Raw genomic sequence first — 20,345 nt, 5'->3', positions numbered from 1 at the left:
GCAGAAGATTCAAAGGAAGTGAGAGGTTCACCGAACCACTGGGGATGCCAGTGAGGGCCCCACAGGGCAGAGAGGTCCAGGTGGATTCCTGCTTCATCTCTAGGCAGCAGAGTCTCAGCCATGGTGTCGGGAAGCACCTTAGTCACTTCTATAAGCGAGTGTCTAGCACACGGTCAACCCATGAGAAAGTTCAGGCAGGGCCTATTGCCTGAACCCGGGTCCCTCTTCTCCCAGAAGAAGGGCCCAGGGGCCATCTCCCAGCTCTCCTCAGCAGAGAGGCTTGATGTCTTGGTCATTTCTCTCCTCGGCGCCTAGTACAGTGTCTGGTACTCAGTTAGCATCAGTAATCCCCATGTCGGATGAATAGGGCAGTTCATAGAGAGAGGGGCTCCCAGAAGCGCCCCTTCCCCTTGCACACGGATAGCAGAGCCCCCTTGGTAGTCATCTCTGAATCCCCAGGGCCTAGAGCAACGCCAGGCAAGCGGCGGGTCCTCAAAGAATGTTGACTGAAGGGGGGGGTGGTCCCCAGCTTTGAGCTTCCCTCTGCCCCCATTCTCCTTACCTGTAGGACACCTGCTTGCGTAGGTGCAGCTGGCGGAACCGCTCCTCCACGGGGGGCATAGCGGCCATGCCCCGGGGTCCCTCGGGCCACAGCTGCGAGACCTCGGCCTCCTCCCCCCGCCGGCAGCGGCGCCGCACCACCTCCTCCTCGGCTGCCCGGCCGCCGCCAGCCCCGTCCCCGCGGGGCCCTGCGCCGCCCGGCCCCTCGGCCATCCCGCGGCCGTCCTCTTCCCGCGGCTGCTGCGGCCTTTCGGGCTTGCCCGCTAAAGTTCAGTCTCCCTTCCTCCTGGGCCCGGGGACGCGAGGCGGGGAGCGAGGGAGGGGAGCCCTGGGGCCCGCACGTCCCTCCCGACGCCGAGGCTCAGACGACGGGAGCGGCGATTTGCCCGGCGACGCGCCTGGGGAAGGCTGGCTGGGATCGTCCCGCGCCCCCGGGGGTCCTTGGTAGGTGTCGGGGTGCTGCGTCGTGCGCGCTGGGGAGCTCCCCTGACGGCTGGAGCCCGAGCCCGAACCGAGCCGGAGCCCGGGCGGCGAGCGCGCTCCTGCAGCCGCCGCCACTGCCGCGCATCAGAGTGTCACCTTAGAGACACCCGCCAGCCCGCGGGGTCCGGAGGGGGAGGGCGCCTCCCCGCCCAGCCAGCCGGCTCGGGGCACGGAAGGAGCGATCCCGGCCCAGCCGGCGGCGGGCACGAACCCTGCCCCGGGCTGAGGCTGGGGGTGTGGGGCGCCCGGCAGAGCCCACCCCTGCAGCACCTTCCCCGCACCCCGCTTCCCGGCAGCTGCCAATCACCGCCCCGCCCGTCAATCAGCTGCTGCGGTGCACCCCCCCCTCCACCCCCCGCAGCCCTTGTCCCGCGCTTTCCGGCTCTGGCATTCGCCGTGGCGGCGGGCAGGTGGGGAGGGGGAGGTCGGGGGCGGTGACAGGAGCTGGCTTTAACCCTGTCGGCGCCACGAGAATTTAGAGATCCAATTAGACCTGGGAAAGAGCACAGTAAAGGGAAAATGCTCTGGGGTGCATTAAATTCGGGGATGGGCCTGATTGCCGGTAACCCCTTCTCTAGGCCTAGAGCTCTTCCGGACTATTCCAGGAGAGGGACCCGCAGCTGGGGGTGGGGGTGGGGCGGAGAATGTCCAGACCCTGGAGCCGAGGTCTCAAGGCCCAGATAGCTGCTTTCTGTGACCTTACCCCGCTAAGGTTCTTGGGCTAGGGTCTTCCAGAAGGTTCAGTCATCCTCCTGGGTCAGTTGACGCTGATGGGAGAGGAGGAAACCAATTCAGAAAGGAAGGACTAGAGAGGTCTCCTTGGAGTCCATTTTGGACTCCTCTATTTCCCCCTCCAAATACCATGGTTCCCCCTTGCATACTCTCCTCTTGTCCCTGGGATGTTCATCATCTGAACCTCACATCTGGTTGATGATGGGATCCTGGTTGACTTCTCAGATTTAACACCTCCATTTCACTGTCCTAGACTCATCTTCCTGAAGCTGGCCTTTGACCATAGCACTTACTCCCCATCTGTGGAATTTAAGGTCTCCCTTTGCCTATATATTAGCCTGGCATTCAAGGCCTGCCTCCATCTTTCCACATACTATACTGTGGTTCCATCCATTTACTTCCACTCATCTGCGCTCCTTATTCTGGGAATTGGCATGAGGCCTGTATAGCATTGTTCATCTCCAATCTCCTCCTGTTGATGTATTTCAAATTCCGGGGCTCCACTCAAATGCTCACTCTTCCAGGAAGTCTTCCTGGATGGCTCCAGCTGAAAGTCATGCTCCTTCTTCCCAGACCCTATTGCCCTCTTCACCAGGTATCCAGTGTGTGTCTGGTCTAGTCTATGGTTTATCTTTTGCCACTGACAGTGAGCCCAGGAAGGTGGGAAGCACCAGATTCCCAGAGCTAGAGAATGGGCTACAAAGGGGGACAGCTACTTAGGGTTCCTCCAACTCTAATCGGTCCTACAGTGGTCGTCCTCCTATGTGTCCTTATACAGGTTGTTCCCGTGGCCTGGAGTGTGTCCTCTTCTCTAAAATCCTGTCCATTAGTCAAGGCCATTCTCAAGTGCCACATCCCCCAGGAACCCCTCCCTGATCCTCTGCTACAGATGTTGTCTCCCTCCTTTAGCCCTAGAACTATTTCCTGGGCCTCTGTCAGCACCCTCCCCTTCACACACGAACAATAACTAACATCTCATTTGATTCTCACCACAACTCTGGGTGGTAGATATTATCACTTCCTCCATGTTACAGATGAGGACACTGAGACGTCATTCAAGTGATTCAAGCAAATAAATCACTTATTTAATAAATAAAACTACCAAAGGGCAGGACCCGGCTTCCCTCAGCTCTGCGTCCCACCTGTCTCTTGGTCTAGCTCTCCCGTGTTGGGTGAATGGAATAAATGGAAGTGCATTTAAACTTCTTGGCCACAGGGTAGCTTCCTCCATAAATCCAAGTTCTAAAGAAGCCCACCCTTGGAGGGGGTGAGGCAGGGTACTTGGGAGCCATCCCCTACCCCCAACCTCCCAGTGTGCCTTTGGGTTTGCTAATTTTCCTAGCAGCCTGGCCCAAGGTAACCTCCTATACCATGAATTATGGTAGTTCGGGCTAGATTTGACATTCCCTCACCAGCTGCCTAGCTGCTGGGTTTCCAGGTTGGTTTTTCCTTCAGCTCTTTCCTGCAGAGCTCTCCCCGCTGAAACCTTTTTAAACTAAAGCATCTCCCCTTCGTCCTCACACCTCCCCCCAACCCCTCCCCACCCCACCTTAGGACCAGCTGTTGACTGTGTTATGGGTGAGTTGTGGCACTTGCTCACTTCCCAAGAATCCAAGGGAAGAATGAAGGCCCTCTCCCCTGACTAGTCCAGCTACCTTCTGCAGCCTCTCCCGGCTGCAGCTAGCTGCTCTGATCATCTCCAGCCCACTGCCTCTGCACTCAGAAAATAATAGCTAATGCCTTTTCCAGTGTTTACTGCACAGCTGACCTTGGGCTGAGAGCTTTGTGTGCAAACTTTCACTTGCCCCTCACAGCACCTTCAGGAGGGTGGGGACTATTTCACAGATGAGGGCACTGAAGCTCTGGGAGCTGGGTGCCTTGTTAAGGTCAAGTGCAGGGCAGACGTCAGGACCTCCACCCTTAACTGCCACTCTGTTGACAAAGCAACTGAGCCTCCTTTGGAGGTGAGTTCCCAGCCTGGCTCCCCTAGCGACCCAAGGAGCACCTGTTACCTACACCCCAATTTGGCCAGCTGGCTCCTGGGACCATCCAGCCCTCTGGAACTGGAACATCGCTCTGACTCACTCCATTTCCAGGCATTGCCCACAGTTGTTCTCCCTGCTTCTAGGGCTTCAGTTTCCAGTTGTAACCAAGGGTCTGGTGTGGCAGTCTGGATGGGATGGCTGGCACTGGGACAGCCATCAGCTGTGTGCGGGGCCAAGCTGGCTGCTGGCAGAGCATGGAATCTACAGGTCCATCACCAGGGACACGTGAGGGATGTGATGCATGACCCTGAGGAGGTCGTATGTCAACAGGTGGCTTGTGCAAGCAGACTAACCCTGCATCCTTACAGAGGCAGGAGAGACTGCTCTGGGTAAACAGACTTTGGGTGGTGATTATAGATAGCCTCGCTTGGATTACCTCACCAAGCCCTGAGCTCTCTGGATTAGTTGTTCTAGGTAGCTCCAATGTCCTTGGATTTTAAAAAATATTTTATTTATTTATCTGATAGAGAGTGAGCTTGTGCACGCAGAAGTGGGGGGGGAGGGGTAGAGGGAGATAGAGAATCAGACTCCCCACTGAGCAAGAATCCCAAGGATCCCAGGACTCTGGGATTGTGACATGAGCCAAAGGCAGCCGCCTAACCAACTGAGCCACCCTGGTGCCCCTCCCCACCTTTTAAATAAGATTTATTTATTTATTTGGGAGGGAGGGGCAGAGGGAGAGCCAGAGAGAAACTCAAGCAGACTCTGCTGAGTGCTGAGCCTGTTGGGGGCCTGGATCTCATGACTCTGAAATCAGACCTGAACTGAATGGGGGTCTTCTTCAGTTTCCTGTCTCCTCACATTCTGCATCTGCAGAATGCCCTCCCTTTGTCTGGGCTTCTCTGGTTCCAGAGTGGACCACTCCATCCACTCCATGAATCCTTGCCCCACCCGCCTAATCCTCTTCCCTCTCTGTGGGCTCCCTGTCTTCTAGAAATAACCATGGTCAACTTTCTCCTATCCAAAAGAATCACCATATTGTACACTTGAAACTAAACTTGTACTGTATGTTAACTAACCAGAATTTAAATAAAAACTTAAAAAAAATGAACAGCCCCCAGATTGCTCTTGATCTCACCTACCTCTGCCCTCCAGGTGCCACCTTCTGTTCCTTCCTAGCACAGCTCCTCGAAAGAATGCAGTGCATCCCAGGTCCCCCTGTCCCCTTCCCATCCATCCCTCCTGTTCTCACTTCCACCTCACCTCTCCCCAAAACAGCTCTGACCAAGGTCACTGGTGACCTCCTCATTGTCCAAGCGAGCAGACACTTTGTGTTCTTCTCATCTTTCCCAGCCTCTCAGATGTCATCTGACTCCACTGATCTCCACTCCTGGAGGTTTTCCTCTGTCAGTTTCTGGGCCACTCTCTTCTCCTGGCTTTTTTTTTTTTCCCCCTCTCCGATCATTCTTCTCAGCCTCCCTGTACACTCCTCACCTTCTACTGTCTCTTCATGTCCATATTCCTGGAGTTCTACCCTCACTTCTCTTCCCTTTATGTAGACTCAAGACTTGAACACACCAGATACAAACAATGTCCTTATCTCCACCAGGGATCTCTTCTCCTAAGCCCTAGACTTCCATGTTAACGGGAACATTCTACAGGCAGCTCAACTTTGAGGTGTGCTCAAATGAATTATTTTCTCCCCAAACCAGCTCTTTCTCCTGTATTCTCTGTCCCCTCTGATGATCCCATCAGCCACTATGGCCTCCATGTCAGACATTTCAATGTCATCCAGGCTCTGCCCTCACTCCTGCACCCCACAGCTAATCTGATGTCAGAGCTGTTGTTAATTCTTCCTGATTATCTCTGGACTCTGTCTCATCCTTGTATACCACCTGCAGAGCTGTGGGACAGGCAAATCTGATGATCTCACTCTCTGGCTTAAAAACATTCAGTAGCTCCCCATCACCTTCAGAATGACATATTCTTGGTTTAGATCCCGGGAAAGGCCATCCTTTTCACCAGGGCCAGGACTCAGGTGAGGCTAGCTGAGTGCCTGTGTGTACAGTTTAAGGAGGGGCTTGTTCTCAGGCTTGTTTGTACAAGCACCTCTATGCATAGGGCACCCTAACCCTCCTTGGCTCACTTCAGTCCTGGCCCTATTTCTCATGGCTCCACACCTTTGCCCTTGGCCAATCTCTCCACTTCCAACACCCTTACCTCTCTCTACCTTACCAAGTCCTACCCATTCTTTGAGACTCAGTTCAAGGGCCACCTCCTCTGAGTGACCCTCCCTGATTCACCCAGTCTGAAGTCTATGAAGTCCATGTTGCCCTCCATCACACCAGCCCCGATGGCTGGTTTACTCCCCAGCCTCCACCACCAGCCTAGCACCTCTGAAGACAGTTTGTTGAGTGACTAACAGAGGGAACAGATGAATGTCAAGAAAGAGGTCTGCTAAAAGTTATTGTTAATGAGGCTGGAGTTTAGGGCCAGGAGCCCAGTCTCTCGTGGCCTTGCCATAGAGGCCTGCATGTTCTAGCAGCTCAGACTGATGCTCAACAGCAGGCAGCAAAGTCCCTATCCAGTGGTCAAGACGAGGCTGTGAAGGAAGAGGGAGAGAGGATGGCCTAATGGCTAGTTCTGAGGTTCTAAGGTTCCACCAGCTGGTGGGCAGCTGGTGTAGGCACATCCCACCACCACGTCCTGCTTCTGGGTAGGAAAGTATCACACCTGCATGATGAAGTCCAAATGCCTTAGAAAGACATTTGAGTCCCCTTGGGATCTGGCCCCTGATCACCACCTGGGATCTCTTCTCCTAAGCCCTAGACTTCCATGTTAACGGGAACATTCTACAGGCAGCTCAACTTTGAGGTGTGCTCAAATGAATTATTTGAGCCTCCTGGCCTCAGCTCTCTACCATCGGGCTGTTCTAAATGATTTGAATTTCCTTGAAGTTTTCCTGCTCTCTCACATCTGAGAGGCCTTTGCTCAGGCTGCTCCCCTTCTTCTGAAATGCCCCTTTCCTCTCTTCTGCCTGCTTCCAACAGTCCATGTTGCCTCCTCCAGGAAGCCCTCCAGTCTGGCTGAGGTACCCTCCTTTGTGCTATGACAACACCCTCTAGCTTGGCCCTTAGGAGGGGGCTCGATATTGCCTCTAAATGCACAGCTCATCTTTCTTGGAGTCACCATGGGCCAGGACCTGCTCTAAGCCCCTTACATAATTTACCTTGTTGACTCCCACAACTACCTCATTCCTTGGGTGTTATGTCCTGTTTTACAAATGGGGAAATGGAGGCTCAGAGAGATTCGGGTTATATAGTATCTCACGTTCCTATGCTGTGTAACAAATGACCATGAACATGGAAGCTTAAGATGACATATGGATGATCTCAGTTCCCATGGCCCATAGTCAGCTCAGTCTTGCTGGCCCTGTGTGTGTGTGTGTGGGGGGTCTCATCTGGAGCCGAGATGAGGCATGTTGAGGTTTTGGTGGAATTCAGTGCTTTGCCACTTTGGCCCTCAACTCCTGGAGGCCACCCCCTCCATGCACTTTACACATAGTTGTTTGCTTCAAGGCCAACAGGGGACTGTTTCTTCTCAGGAAAGGCTCAGTGCCTTTAAAAAAAAAAAAGAAAGAAAGAAAAAGGCTCTCACCTGATTAAGCCAGGCCCACCAAAGATAATCTCCGTTTTGATGAACCCCAAATCGGTTGATTTGGGACCTTCATTACAGCTGCAGAATCTCTTTACTTTTGCCGTAAAAGGTCACCTAATTATGGGAGGACATCCCCTTGTATTTACAGGTCTCCTGCACACCCTAGGGGAGGGGATTAAATAGGTGTGTATGGGAGGGAGAGGGGAGCAGAGGAGAAGCAGAGTAGGGGCCAGGAAGCTTGGAGGCAGCATTAGAATTCTGGCTACCATGCCCAGCTAGGGAGCGGCAGCCTCAGGAGTTAAACATAGATCTTCTGACTATGGAGCCTGCACCTTTGACCCAGCTGAGGCAGAGGACACGAGGGCTGAAATGTTGGCAGGTGTCAGGAGGACCACACTGGGTAGAGCATGGGAAGTGTCCGGCACAGCGTCTGGTCCACAGGACAGGCTTGATCCTAGCAGTTCGCATCCCCAAAGGCCAAGACTGTGGCTGATCTGCTTCTCTGCCTCCATTGTCAACAGTTGGAGGAACAGCCTCCAGCGGAATCCTTGGAGCATCTAGTCGGAATCCTGCACCTCGCCGGAAGAGGGAGAAATGCCCCCCCCCCCCACATACCCACACCCCCAATGAACCCCTGGCAGAATATAAGATCGATTTCCCCTTCTCACTCCCCATCTCTCAGTCCTGGTCCCCTCCCCCACCATGAAGAAAGGCACAAAGTCAGGAATTGATGCTGAATCTTTTTTTTTTTTTTTTTACTTTTGCCTTCTTAAAGCTTGTGCTGAGCTGATGGAAGAAGCAGTTTGGCAATTAAAAAGGCCCAGCGGCTTGGGCAGCGGCAGGGGAGGCCGGGTGAGGGCCAGGGGAAGAGCAAAGCCCGCACTAACTTCATAAAATATAAAACAAGGGAGGGGTGAAGGGAGGCTGGAGACTTGTAAAATACAATATTTTAGGGGATTGGCAATAATAAAAAATAAGGTTCATTATTTACAAACAATTTCTGTTCTTGGTCTCTGTACAGTGGGGTGGGGGGTGAGGGGGGGGTGTGTTGGTGTGTTGATGGGTGTGTTTGTGGGTGGGGGCAGGGAGGCAGTGGTCCAGTCGGTCATTATGAGAAAGGAGGGGGTCAGCCCAGTGAGTGGTTTATCTGAGAAGGACGGATGGCTGTGGGAGGGAGAGGTGAGAACAGAGTGGTCCGCTCAAGGGAACAGTCCAAATGTGATGGGGAAAGGAGAGGCCCTGGTAGGGAATGGGGCAAAGAAGGGCTGGGGCGAAGTGGAACCCCTTCTCCTGGGGTGGGAGCCCAGGGGGCAGGGGGACAAGCTGGATCCGGGTTAGAGAGCAAGACCACCCGTCTTCCGGGTGCCAGAGGGGATGTCCTGTGTCCTGGGTCTTGATGCGCCTAGGAGAGTTTGATGGTGGTATTGGGGCCGAGATCCCTGGAGAGAGAACAGAAGTCTGGGGTGAGTCTGTCCATCGAGGACCTTTTCACCACTCTGCACGCTGGATCAGAATGCGGGTGGGATGGGGCCTTGGGGAGGCGTGGCTGAGATGGGGTCCAGCCCCCCTCCCCGTGGAGAATGGGTGGAGCCTGGGGCCCGGGAAGGGAAGGGGCCCCGCCCACCTACCTCTCACGGAACCACTCCTTGGGGTGAGAGAAGTCCGGGCTGGTACTGTTTCCACTGATGTCTTTCGGCCAGGCCTCGCTCAGGTACTTGGTGGTCTCGTGGGTGCTGTCCAGGTGGTCATGCTGCAGGTGGTCCTGGGGCCGCTGCTCAGCTGGCCCCCCGGGCTTGATCTCCCAGCCGTCTGGGGGCTCCACGGGCAGCAGGGCGCTGCGGCCATCCTCCCACGAGCCTGCCCCCTCATCGTAGAACAGGAGGCTCCGGGAGGGCACTGGACAGAGAGCTGATGGTGAGCCTCCGGGCCGAGCCTCCCCACTCCCAGCCACATTCCTGGCCCACCAGTGAAGTACGAGGGCCTGAGTCAGAACCCCAACTCTAACACTGCCCTTGGGTATGACCTCTGGTGTCTTAGGCCTTTGCTTTAGCCTTTCTGAGCCTCAGTTTGCTCCTCCATAAAGTAGGCATACTAGGGTAGAGGTCGTGTGGATGTGGTTTGAGACCGTTATGGACAAAGTGATTGAAACTGTTCAGTAAGAACTCCGAGAAAGTAGTTCTTCCCAAGCAGAGGGTACCAGGGTGGGGCATCTGAGAACTGTTTTTTTTTTTTTTTTTAAAGATTTTATTTATTTATTTGACAGATAGAGATCACAAGTAAGCAGAGAGAGAGAGAGAGAAGAGGAAGCAGGCTCCCTGCAGAGCAGACAGCCTGATGTGGGGCTCAATCCCAGGACCCTGGGATCATGACTTGAGCTGAAGGCAGTGGCTTAACCCACTGAGCCACTCAGGCGTCCCTGAGAACTGGGTTCTAATCCTACTTCCACTACTCACTTCCTCTGAGACCTTGAATCAAAATCCTTCCATTTTTCTTTTTTGTGGAGATTTTATTTTTTTGAGAATGAGCACAAGGTGGGTTAGGGCGGGGGATGTGGAACAGCAAATTCCCCCCTGAGCAGGGAGTCCAAGTGGGGGGTGGTGAGGGGGGGCTTAGATAAAGGCGTAACCCCCAGAGCCACACTGGCTCCCTCTTCCCTGTTCTAGGCCCTAGTGTGCCCTTCAGGAAAATGAAGGTAAAGGAAACAGTTTGTTGGATATCTACCCTGTGCTAGGCATTGTGCAAAGCCCTTTGACCTGTATATCAAATAACGAGCATCTCACAGAAACTTCTGGAAAGGGGATATTCTTAGGCCTGTTCCAGAGAACAGGTAACTGAGGTTCTAGCTTATCAGGTACTTTGGCCTACACAGGGCTGCCTGCCTCCAGGATCTACCACCACCTTCCAGGCCCTCAGACCCTGACCTAAGAGAGTAGGTGAAGGACACTCCCTGCCATTGAGCAACGCAGCAGCCCGGAAAGCCAGCCGGCTCCAGAAGCCATTTCCTACCACAGACACACACACTGGGCCTGCCACCCACTGCATTCTCTCCAAGGGGCTCATTCATTCCTTCCCTTCCTCGGACTCCCTTTGTTCATCCACACTGGCCCAACCCCCCACTTCCCTCCCTTCCTCTCCTCGGGCTTCCTCTACCTCCAAATACCCCAGGGCGCCCCTGGCCTTGGAAAACGGATATGTGACTTTCTCGACTCTCACACCCCCAGGGCCCACCTCCCTCTGCAACTGTCCTGTCTCCTCTAAGGCCACGCTTGTCCAGGGAGTGGTTTTGGCTGGCCACCTCCACTTCCTCTTCCTCTAACCCTCCCCACCCCTTCCTCCTTTCAAGGCCCTGATGGTCTAGCTCATTCTCCCAGCCTATCCCTCCTTCTTGAATCCTACTCCTCCCCGTCGCCTTCCTCTCTGACCCCCATCTCTTTCCTCTTCCTCCTCCTGTCCTGCCTGATGATTCGTTTCCGGTAGACAATGTGACCGTTAGAACATTCCTCCGTAGGTCTACCTGAAACACCTTCCTTGCCACCCACCTAGTGTACCTTTTCTTGCCGCCTGGCAAGGTCTTCAAAAAGAGAGGGGATGCACTCAATGAGTAAGCGCCTGCTGTGTACCAGACCCTGTGCTAAGAGTGTGTGTTCCCTGTGCCATTTAGTTGTGACAACAGCCATGCTTGGGGAGTGCAGAACTGGGACTTCCGTTTTTCAGATGAAGACACAAAAGCTTAGGGAGCTCAAGACAGGTGCCCAAGGTCAAGCAGTTAGCAAGTGGCAATGGCAGACATGACGAACTTTGAGGCCCCATGCTCTTAATCACCATCGGTCCCCCGCGGGGTGATAACTACCTGAGCTCCCACCACGGCTGCCCCTCCTCTGCCGTGCTTGACATCCTGGCATTCCTTAACACGATGCTTCAGCCACCACTGTCTGATCAGAAAGTGCCCTTGAACCCAAACTCATGGGCTATCCCAGTCCTGAAATGCTAATTGTTCCTGGCAGATGCCCTTTAACCACTGGCACTATAATTCATGGGGGCCGGCGGGGTGGGGGGGGGGCGGCAGTAGGGTGGGAACATTCCTGCTGTCCCCTAATCACCCCCCAACCCCTGCAGGCCACTCTTGGGTGGGCTGGGAGATCAGGGAACCTGCAGCATAGCCCCATTTCTACAACTAACGTTGAATAAATCATGGACCCATTGGGGGCCTCAGTTTCCCCATCTGCAAAACCAGGAGGTAGAATAAGATGTCGCCAACCCGGAACCCGTCTGGCTCCTGTCTTATATCTGGCTGATGCCCAGACGTTGGGACTGATGGAAGATGGCCTGGCCGAGAGCACTCACTCTGACTGGCTGTGTAGACGCTGTCAGCAGCCACGGGGTCTTCCTTCACAGTCTGGGAGCTGGAGGAGAACTCAGGGAGGCAGGGCACAAGGGAGCCCAGCACCAGAACGAAGCACAAGGCTGCCACCTGGTAGTGGAGAGAGCGGGGGTCAGAGCAGGTTGGGGGAGGGTGCAACGCCTGCCACCCCCAATTCTTCTCCTCCAAAACAATTGGTATTAAAAAGCCTGGTATTTTTCCAAGAAAGCAGCACTCAGAGCCAACCACCTCCTAGATGTGCGGTCTTCTCCCCTTGTTGGAGAAGGTGGAGGAGGCTGCTCAGGCCATCTCAGCCCCTCAGGGGCCACCACAGGCAGTGTCAGAAAAAGAAGGAAGTAGTCAACATGGATATCACCTATAAGGTGGGAAGTCAGGACAGGGAAAAAGGAATGGGGGGATCCTGGGGAGGGAGGGGACAGAGCATCACACCAGATTTGCAGCAGGACAAGGAAGAGTCACACATCCGGAACTAAGCCACGCCCATGCAGTGCCTGACACCAGACAGCATGAGGATCTCAGAGGCCCCAGGGAGTAGCCAGGAGGTATCAGGCTGCACATTCCTAAGACAGTGTGCAGAACCTGTAGATGCCTGAACCACACCCTGCACATTCTTTTGGGTTTCTAGAGATTTGCTCAGCCTTCTCCTCACTCACTATTCATTCCAGTAAGAAAGAACCAAGTGTCTCCCAACCTTGTGTCTCCCTAAGCCCTTTCCCCCTTAGGGTATAGAAGCCTCCTCCTCAAGGGACTTGCCCTACCTCCTAACTGGGTTCATGCGCGTTGCTGCACATTCACATTGTGTTAGAACTGGTCAGGGAAGGTCATGTTCTAGAAGGCTCCATGCGCTTGGTGAAAGAGGCTGGGGTCTTCAAGAGCCAGCCCAGCAGGCACTAGGGTGGTGTACCCTGGTGGTGTTGCCCAACCCTCAGAGCTCTGCCTGCCTTCCTAGAAAGCCAGCCTGGGGAACACTTGTCCTTGCGTGGCCCTGTGGTGAGGGAAAAGCACCTACCATGAGGCAGGTCCCAGTCTGGGTGGCGGCCATCTTGTAAGGTCTTGAGATCTTGTTGGTGACCAGAGTCTGGAGCTTCTGCAGCTGCTGGAGCAGGGTCCTGAGGAGGGCACAGTGGTCACCCAGCAGGCATCTTTGCCTCCTGGAACTTTCCCAGAGAGTCCCCGGACTGGCCCCACACTTGGCTTCCACACCAGGTGCCCGTTTCGGTCAAGACAGAAAAGGTCACCTCCCGGGTGTCCTGTCTGTGGTGTGGCCTGGGGAGCCTGGAGTCTATTGGGGTGAATTTTCTGGGTCACCCTATGGGAGCTCAGGGGTGCTCTGTGGTGCTCCTTGCCAAAGTGGGTTTGGAAGGTCTGCCCCACCTGGGCTGAGGTCACCTTTATCTTCACCTACACCAGTCACAGCTACATTGACTTTTCTTCCTTTGTACCCCACGACTGCCAGAACGGATAAGAAAGCCATGTCTGGTAGGTGTCAATTCATGTTAGCTTTTCTTCTCCTCTTTTTTTTTTTTTTTTTTTTTTTTTATGGTGTAGAGAGGGTCCAGTAAATAGTAGGTACCATTTTGGTTAATTTTGTCACTGTTGCTTTTATCCGGGGACCTGTAGCATCTTATTTCTGTTCGTGGATTTCCACGTCAGTCTCCTTCACTAACTGTGGGCTCCCTGAGGGCTAGGACTGGGTCCCACCCAACGTGGAGCCCTCTGGGCACACACAGGGGGTGCTCAGCCAGTGCCTGGCCAACTATAGTTTAACTCTCTTTCCTCCACCTAGCTGGCCAGTGGGGCTGCAGTTACCAGAATGTACAGCAGGTGGCGAAATAGCTCCAAGGGCCTGGCCCTATTTTGGGCCAAGAGAGGAATCTGGGCCAGAGGTAGAGGGGTGAGGGGTGTGGGCCCCCGCCCCCCTTCCCTGAGTGGGGGGCATTCTCCAGGTCAATTAGGGGGAGTGGCTGGATCCTGCTGGAGAAGCTGGGGGAGAAGGAAGGAAAGAAGGAGAAAGCCTTCTGTTGAGCACTGGTTAAGTACCAACTGTCCTCTCTTGTTTCAATTTACCCCAGCAAATAATTATTAGAGACCTACTGTGGGCTCATGGCGAGGCACTATCAAGAATTCAGAATAACCATAAAAAAAAAAAAAGAGGAGAAGAAAAGCTAACATGAATTGAGCATTCCTAAATGCCAAGCACAGTGCTGGGCCTTTTACCTGCACTGTGTCATTGAATCTTCCTAAGAATCCTGGGAGATAGAGCTTCTATTGTCCCCTTTTAGATAAAGCAACCGGGGCCCAGAGAGCTTTAATGGTTTTTACAGGATCACAAAAATGGCAGAGTAGGATTAAAAAACCCAGGCTGTGACTTTAGGTAGCTGCTACGTGCTGGGCCCCATACTGAGGTGAATCACGGAAAGATCTTGGTGAAATGCATATTCTGATTCTGCAAGGTGGGGTGGGGGTGGGGAGAGTTCTGAGATCCTGTGGTTCTTACAAGCCCCCAGGTGGTGCAGATGCTGCTTGTTGATGAGAAGAGCTTGGAGTGGCAAGCACCCGTGCCAGGGGTTCTAACATTAGGGCTCTAACGTTAGGGTACGTCAACATCACCTGGAGGGCTTATTAAAACACAGATTGCTGAGCCCTCCCAGGAGTTCCTGATTCAGTAGGCTGGCTCCAGGCCTGAAAATCAGCATTTCCTATAGTTCCCAGGCCTGGGGAATTCCGCTTTGAAGGCCACCGCCCTACACCAACTCATTTAAGCGGCTCACCTACCCTGTCAGGTGTCTAGACCTATGCGTGGATGAAGGATGGGAAGCCAGGGGTCGCAAGCTGCAGGGTTCCATGTTTCTGGGGTTCCTGTCATCCTGAACTCAGCAATCTGGCCTGTCTCCTGCCTATGCCAGAGCCGGGCCCTGCCTGGAGAAGGACGGGGATCACGGACGATGCAGGGGGCACTACCTACCTGTTGGCATTCTCCAGGGTCTCTACCTTCTTCCACAGTTCGTTGTTCTCTGATGTAAATGTCTCCACCCTGAGGGGGCCAAGCAGACACAAGCTCAGGGGCAGTCCCCAGGTTCACTGCTGCCCCCTCTGCACCGCCCACCCCTCCCTGAGTGCCCCTCCCATCCCCACTCCTGCTCTGGTGCCCTTGGAGCGAGCACTGGGGAGAGGGGCAGGTGGGGAGTGGGTCCCAGGCCTGCCACCCTGCTCAGAATGCTTACTTCTTTTCTAGACATTCCACGTACTCCTTCTTCTTACGGCGGCTCTCCTGGGCCGAGATCTAGAGGGGAAGGTCCCAAAACAGGGGTTACCACAGCCACATAGCCATTTCCGGGGGGGGGCACAATTTTAGGGCTGTTATCACCAGGGGAGCAGAGGCTTCCATCCACCAAGGAAGCAGGAAGCAGCCCTGGGGCAGGGCCAGGGTCCAGCTCATGCCTTACCTTATTCTTGATTTTTCTCCGGACCCTCTTTAAGGCCTTTTCTTCGGCTTTGGTGAGGGGGAGTTTCGTGGGGATGGGGTAGCCCTCAGCAATCAGGGTGCGTTTCTCCTCCTCTGTCAGGAGCAGTGGCCCTGATGTCCCTTGTAGTTTCTGTGGGAAGTCAGACATGCTGGTTAGGAACCAGACAGCCCTGGGTGCAAATCCAAGCTCTGCCATAGACTCTGCGTGACTCAAGGAAGGCATTGACTCTCTCAGCTTCGGTTTCCTAATCTGAGATAGGGTGGACTTGGATTAAATCCGCTAACATGAAAAAAAAAAAATCCGCTAACATGTAGCAACAGTGCTGGGAGCCCAGCATGTTAGGTGCTCAGTATATTATCTCAGGGTGGGCGTAGGGGCCCCCCAGACTCCATCCTGGAATCCACAGCCTCAAGCTTACTTGTTTGGAGCCACTAGACAGCAACCCTTTTACCTGCACTATGATCTTTGCTTGGGAGGCTCCACACAGGACTCAGCTCCATGTTTCCCAGGGCAATTTTGGGCCTCCTGAGCACCACTCCCCAAGCAGTGCTCCTTGGAGCTGGCCTGAGCCATCATCCCCGGTAATGTGGAGTTCTAGTCCTGCCTCTAGTCCCTGCCACAGTGGGGATTCGGCAGCTTCTTGGACTTCTCTACCTGTTTCCTCTTTACCCCAGAGCAGGATGAAAAGATTCTCACTCTCATCTGCTGGGCACACACCTCTCTGAATGCTTGTGGGGATGGGGACCATCAGGGTTGGGGGTCCCAGACCCTTCATCGCTGCTCTTGTGCAGGGTGGACTTACTCAATCCCTCACCTCTAGGGCCAGCCCGCCCCCAGCTGCTTACGTGAGGGGCGGTGAGAAGGGGGGAAGTGGAGATGGCCGTGGACGAGCGGGCCATGGGCCGGACAGGGCTGGAGGGGGGCAGAGAGCGGGGACTCTGGGAGCCGTCACTGTCGCTGCCGTGGCTGCTGGGGGGCGTCAGAGGCATCTGCACCAGGTCCTCTGGGGAGAGCAGGGGGAATCCAGGTTAGCAGGGTTGCAGCCCACCTCTGCTCGGACATCAGAGGTCAGCCGGGTCCCCCCGACACTGTGGGGGACGGAACACTGGGGCCTTGACCAGCTATCCCATCAGAAGCTCCTCTGCCATGTCAGAAAGTTAAGCTAACATCCTGGAAGTTCATTTCTGAATGCCAGCCTGTCTCCGACGCCACAGAAGCCTGGCTCCTTTAAGCCCGGTCCCTGGTGTGACTATCATGGAAGCCAGATTCTCGAAGTCCCTCCCCCTCCCTGACTTCACAGGGTCCAGGCCCTTGGGAGCCTCCACTGGTAACCCCAGAGGGGACTGGAGTTTGCCCACAGCTAGACCCATGGGGATCAGGCGGGGAAAGCAACAGCCTCTGTCACTTCCTTTTTCCCACTGCCAAACATCAGCCACAGCAATCTCAGGGTTTCCACTTCCAACTTGAGTGTGACAGGACAGCAGGCACTGGGCTCTAAGCACACCAGCCAAGAGCCCTGCAGTCCAAAGCCTCCCCTCCCCACTCCTGCTCTGTGGTTACAGCATCAGGAAGACTGACACGCTGTAGGTGGTCAGAGAAAGGCCTAGGTAGAGCCACGAGGACCGAGAGCCCAGCAGGGAGAGCTCCCAGGACAGCACAGAAAGCCCTGATCATTGCGGAGCGGGCTGAGGCTCCAGAGGAACGGCCACGTCCTTCCAGACTCTGCCTCGAGCTGCCCCCCTGGAGGAGTCCTCTCTCTCTCCCTGGACTTTCATTTGCCTCTTAAGAATGCCATAAGGTAAAGAGCCTGGAATATGGAGTCAGGGGGCCTGAGTTCAAGTTCTGCTGTCATGTGCCCCAGGTGTGTGACCTGTAGTCCTATTTCTTAACCCCTCCCAGCCTCACTTCCCTGCTGGAAGGGAATGAATGGACTGCAGGGAGCCGTGAGGACACAATGAGCTCATGTCTGTGAAGATGCCTTACGGATTGAAGAGCGCTTTACAACATGATGTGTTTTCACGATGGCCCCTTCCTACCTTCTGTGAATCTTCTCTCCGAGGAAGGGAGCAATGGGAGGGCGAAGCTTGGGTCTTATTCATCTTTCTAAACCTTGTGCTACTCAGCCCGGAGCCTGATACACAGTACATGCTCAATGAATGTTTGATGAATTAATGAGATAGGGTTGGAAAGATTTGGTCAGCCTGTTCTTCTTCTGGCCAATTCAAGAAGCTTTCTCTGTTCCCTTCTCCCCTGTCAGATCTGGGGATGTGCCTTCACAGCCTCCTGGAAAATCTGCCATCTTTAACCCATACCTGTGCTATGAAATTGGCTCTCACTACTCTGTGATCTACTGGCACAGGACCTGTCTTCTGTCTCTGCTTCCTGAGACATGCCCAACGAAGTCTTGTGGATGGATGGATGAATGAATGGGTGGATGGATGGATGGATGGGTGACCATAGAGTGGGCTTCCATTAGTGAATGACAGGAGGGGGGATTAGCTAACAGGGTGAGGGTGTCAATAACAGAGATGACAGTTGTAGACTAGGTAAAAAGGGAGCTGGATGGTTGGAAAGTGCACAGGGCAGGGAGGAAAGGGTATTCTGGGGAGATATGGGGGCTGTTGAGGGAGATGGATGGGCTGGGCCAAAGGATGCTGTCTGCCCAAGACTGGAAAGAAAGAGTCCCTCTCTGGACACACTTACCCGGTGTCACTTTGAGGAACTGATTCACCTCCTGGGGCTCTGCTTTGATCACTGGCAGCTGAGTCATCTCTCCTGGGGCCTGAGGAAGAGACAGGTCCAGCTCCATCAGCTGCCCCTGGGGCTGTCCCCACCATGCTGTTCAACCTCCCACCCTCCCTAGGGCTGGCGGTCTGCTCTGCACAATTAAGGAGGTGGATAGACCCAGGGTTCTGGGCACAGCCCAGACGGAGGAGAGGCAAGTTCTGAGGCTTCGAGAAGTCAAGTCAGACCTAAGAGAAGAGAATGATAGCTAAGTAGCTAGTGTAGTTTAGACCTAAGCTTGGAGAAGGAGGGCTTCTTGTGGCCTCCAAGGGCAAGGCCATCTCTTTAATGGAAGCTGCTCTTTGCTGACTCTGAAGGTCACAGGCCTTGGTATATGGGTTGCCAAGAGGAGAAAAGTAATGTCTGGCACATTGTTGCTGTTCAGTGAATGGCAACAGTAGTGCCGATGAAGAAGGCCTGAACTGGCTGGGGGCGCGGGGTGAGCTCTCTAGGCAGCTGAACCTTGAAAGGAGTCTTGAAGTATAAACAGGATTGTTCCAGATAAAGGACAAGGCAGGTGGTAAGTGAAATGAAAGGAATTTCCATCTGCAAAGGCCCAAGGGGCTAGAGAGCATGGCTGGCTCTGGAATCTGCAGGTATTTGGGGGTGTCCAGAGTGTAGGGGTGTGCCAGGAGGGAGTGGTAGGAAACAAGACCAGAAGACCTGGGCAGGGGGTGGGGTGGGGGTGGTGGTAGGATTCACAGAAGGTAGAAAGGGGCCAGGCAAAGAAGTCTGAAACAATAAAGAGTCCCTGATGGGGTGTATCGCAAGGGACTGACAGAACTAGATTTATGTTTTAAACAAACACGCGCTGCTATTTCTTTATGTTCCAACTTGCTGTTCCAGAAAGGGCATCAAGAGCATGCATGGCCTACTGGGTATTTACCCCAAAGCTACAGATGTAGTGATCTGAAGGGGCATGTGCACCCCAGTGTTTATAGCAGCCATGTCCACAATAGCCAAACTATGGAAAGAGCCTAGATGTCCATTGATAGCTGAATGGATAAAGAAGATGTGATATATATGTGTGTGTAGATATATACACACACATACATACATACCATGGAATATTACTCAGCTATTAAAAAAAAGAAATCTTGCTATTTGCAATGACATGAATAGAATTAGAAGGAATTATGCTATGCAAATAAGTCAATCAGAGGAAAACAATTATCATAGGATTTCACTCCTATGCAGTATTTAAGAAAGAAAACAGGAGCATAGGGAAAGGGAGGGAAAAATAAAACAAGATGAAATCGGAGAGGGAGACAAACCACAGGAGACTCTTAACCATGGGAAACAAATGGAGGGCTGCTGGAGGGGAGGGGGAGAGGGGATGGGGTCTCTGGGTGATGGACATTAAGGAGGTCATGTGATGTAGTGACCACTGGGTGTTACATGCAACTGATGAATCACCGACCTCTACCTCTGGTACTAATAATACATTATGTGTTAATTAATTGAACTTAAAAAAAGAACATTCTTGGCTTCCTACACACGATTCTCAATATGCATCTGACTGGTTCTCTCTTTGTGGGAGGCACCGTGTTTTGGGGTGCTGGATTTCAGGGCTGAGTCTCTCTTTTGGGTCCACAGCCAGCAGAGAGAGGCCATGACACTGTGGGTGCGACACAGAGCCTCCAATGTGGGCAGATGAGTAAGAATCACAGAAGGTTCAAGTTGGCAGGGACCTTGGAGAGTCTCTGGTCTGCATCCCAGCTCAGCCCTCAGGGGACAGAGAAGGCACTGTGATGCGGGAGGGTGTGTCACCCAGCCTATTACCAACAATGCCAGCTTCTGGTTCCTGGACCTTCCACAAGGGCATCGCGCTCTTACTAGAGTGGAAAGTGTGGGCTTCTGAGACTTGGAGGCCAGTTTTGGAATGCGGTTCATTATTTCCGCGTGTGGGATTTTTGTTTTTGTTTTTTTAGAGAGAGGGGGAGAGAGGTGGGGGAGGGATAGAGAGAGAGAGAGAGAGAGAGGCTCTTAAGCAGGTTTGATCTCACGACCTGGAAATCATGACCTGAGCAGAAACCAAGAGTGGGATGCTTAACTAACTGAGCCACCCAGGCGCCCTGCAGCTCATTATTTCTCACTGTGTGATTCTGGGCAAGTCCCTTAGCTCCTTGAGCCTCAGTTTCCCTCTCTGAGGCACGTGCCCCGCCTCCCGAGGCTGGCTCTCGCTGCTGCTGCGCCTTCCTTTCCTGCTTTGGCAAGGCCTGAGGAGTCGCTGAGCCATCTTGGAGATGGTCACAAAAGATCTTCCGTCTTTGCAAGGGGCCCTTGGTCATCTGG

General features: G+C 53.8%; 2 protein-coding genes across 3 annotated transcripts in view; both read right to left on the bottom strand.

The window, feature by feature from the left end:
- Window positions 1–1,277, bottom strand: part of LOC132008203 (diacylglycerol kinase zeta) — a 42,430-nt gene extending 41,153 nt beyond the window's left edge. For both annotated transcript variants that reach the window (XM_059386626.1, XM_059386627.1), the window contains exon 1: window positions 563–1,277. In XM_059386626.1, coding sequence (XP_059242609.1) covers window positions 563–774 — 212 coding nt within the window. In that variant the 5' untranslated portion in view covers window positions 775–1,277. The remainder of the gene's footprint in view (window positions 1–562) is intronic.
- Window positions 1,278–8,156: 6,879 nt separating this feature from the next.
- LOC132008271 (cyclic AMP-responsive element-binding protein 3-like protein 1) overlaps window positions 8,157–20,345 on the bottom strand; it is a 35,103-nt gene continuing 22,914 nt past the window's right edge. The window contains exons 4-12 of the mRNA XM_059386814.1: window positions 17,970–18,048; window positions 16,112–16,269; window positions 15,246–15,395; window positions 15,024–15,082; window positions 14,765–14,833; window positions 12,809–12,908; window positions 11,763–11,889; window positions 9,047–9,314; window positions 8,157–8,857 (exon numbers count right to left, since the gene is read on the bottom strand). Of these exons, the coding sequence (XP_059242797.1) occupies window positions 8,821–8,857; window positions 9,047–9,314; window positions 11,763–11,889; window positions 12,809–12,908; window positions 14,765–14,833; window positions 15,024–15,082; window positions 15,246–15,395; window positions 16,112–16,269; window positions 17,970–18,048 (1,047 nt within the window). The 3' untranslated portion in view covers window positions 8,157–8,820. The remainder of the gene's footprint in view (window positions 8,858–9,046; window positions 9,315–11,762; window positions 11,890–12,808; window positions 12,909–14,764; window positions 14,834–15,023; window positions 15,083–15,245; window positions 15,396–16,111; window positions 16,270–17,969; window positions 18,049–20,345) is intronic.

Source organism: Mustela nigripes, unplaced genomic scaffold (assembly GCF_022355385.1).
Source record: "Mustela nigripes isolate SB6536 unplaced genomic scaffold, MUSNIG.SB6536 HiC_scaffold_76, whole genome shotgun sequence".
Classification (NCBI taxonomy): Eukaryota; Metazoa; Chordata; class Mammalia; order Carnivora; family Mustelidae; genus Mustela; species Mustela nigripes.
Note: the sequence above shows the minus strand (reverse complement) of the source record. Positions and strands in the feature narration are given on the sequence as shown.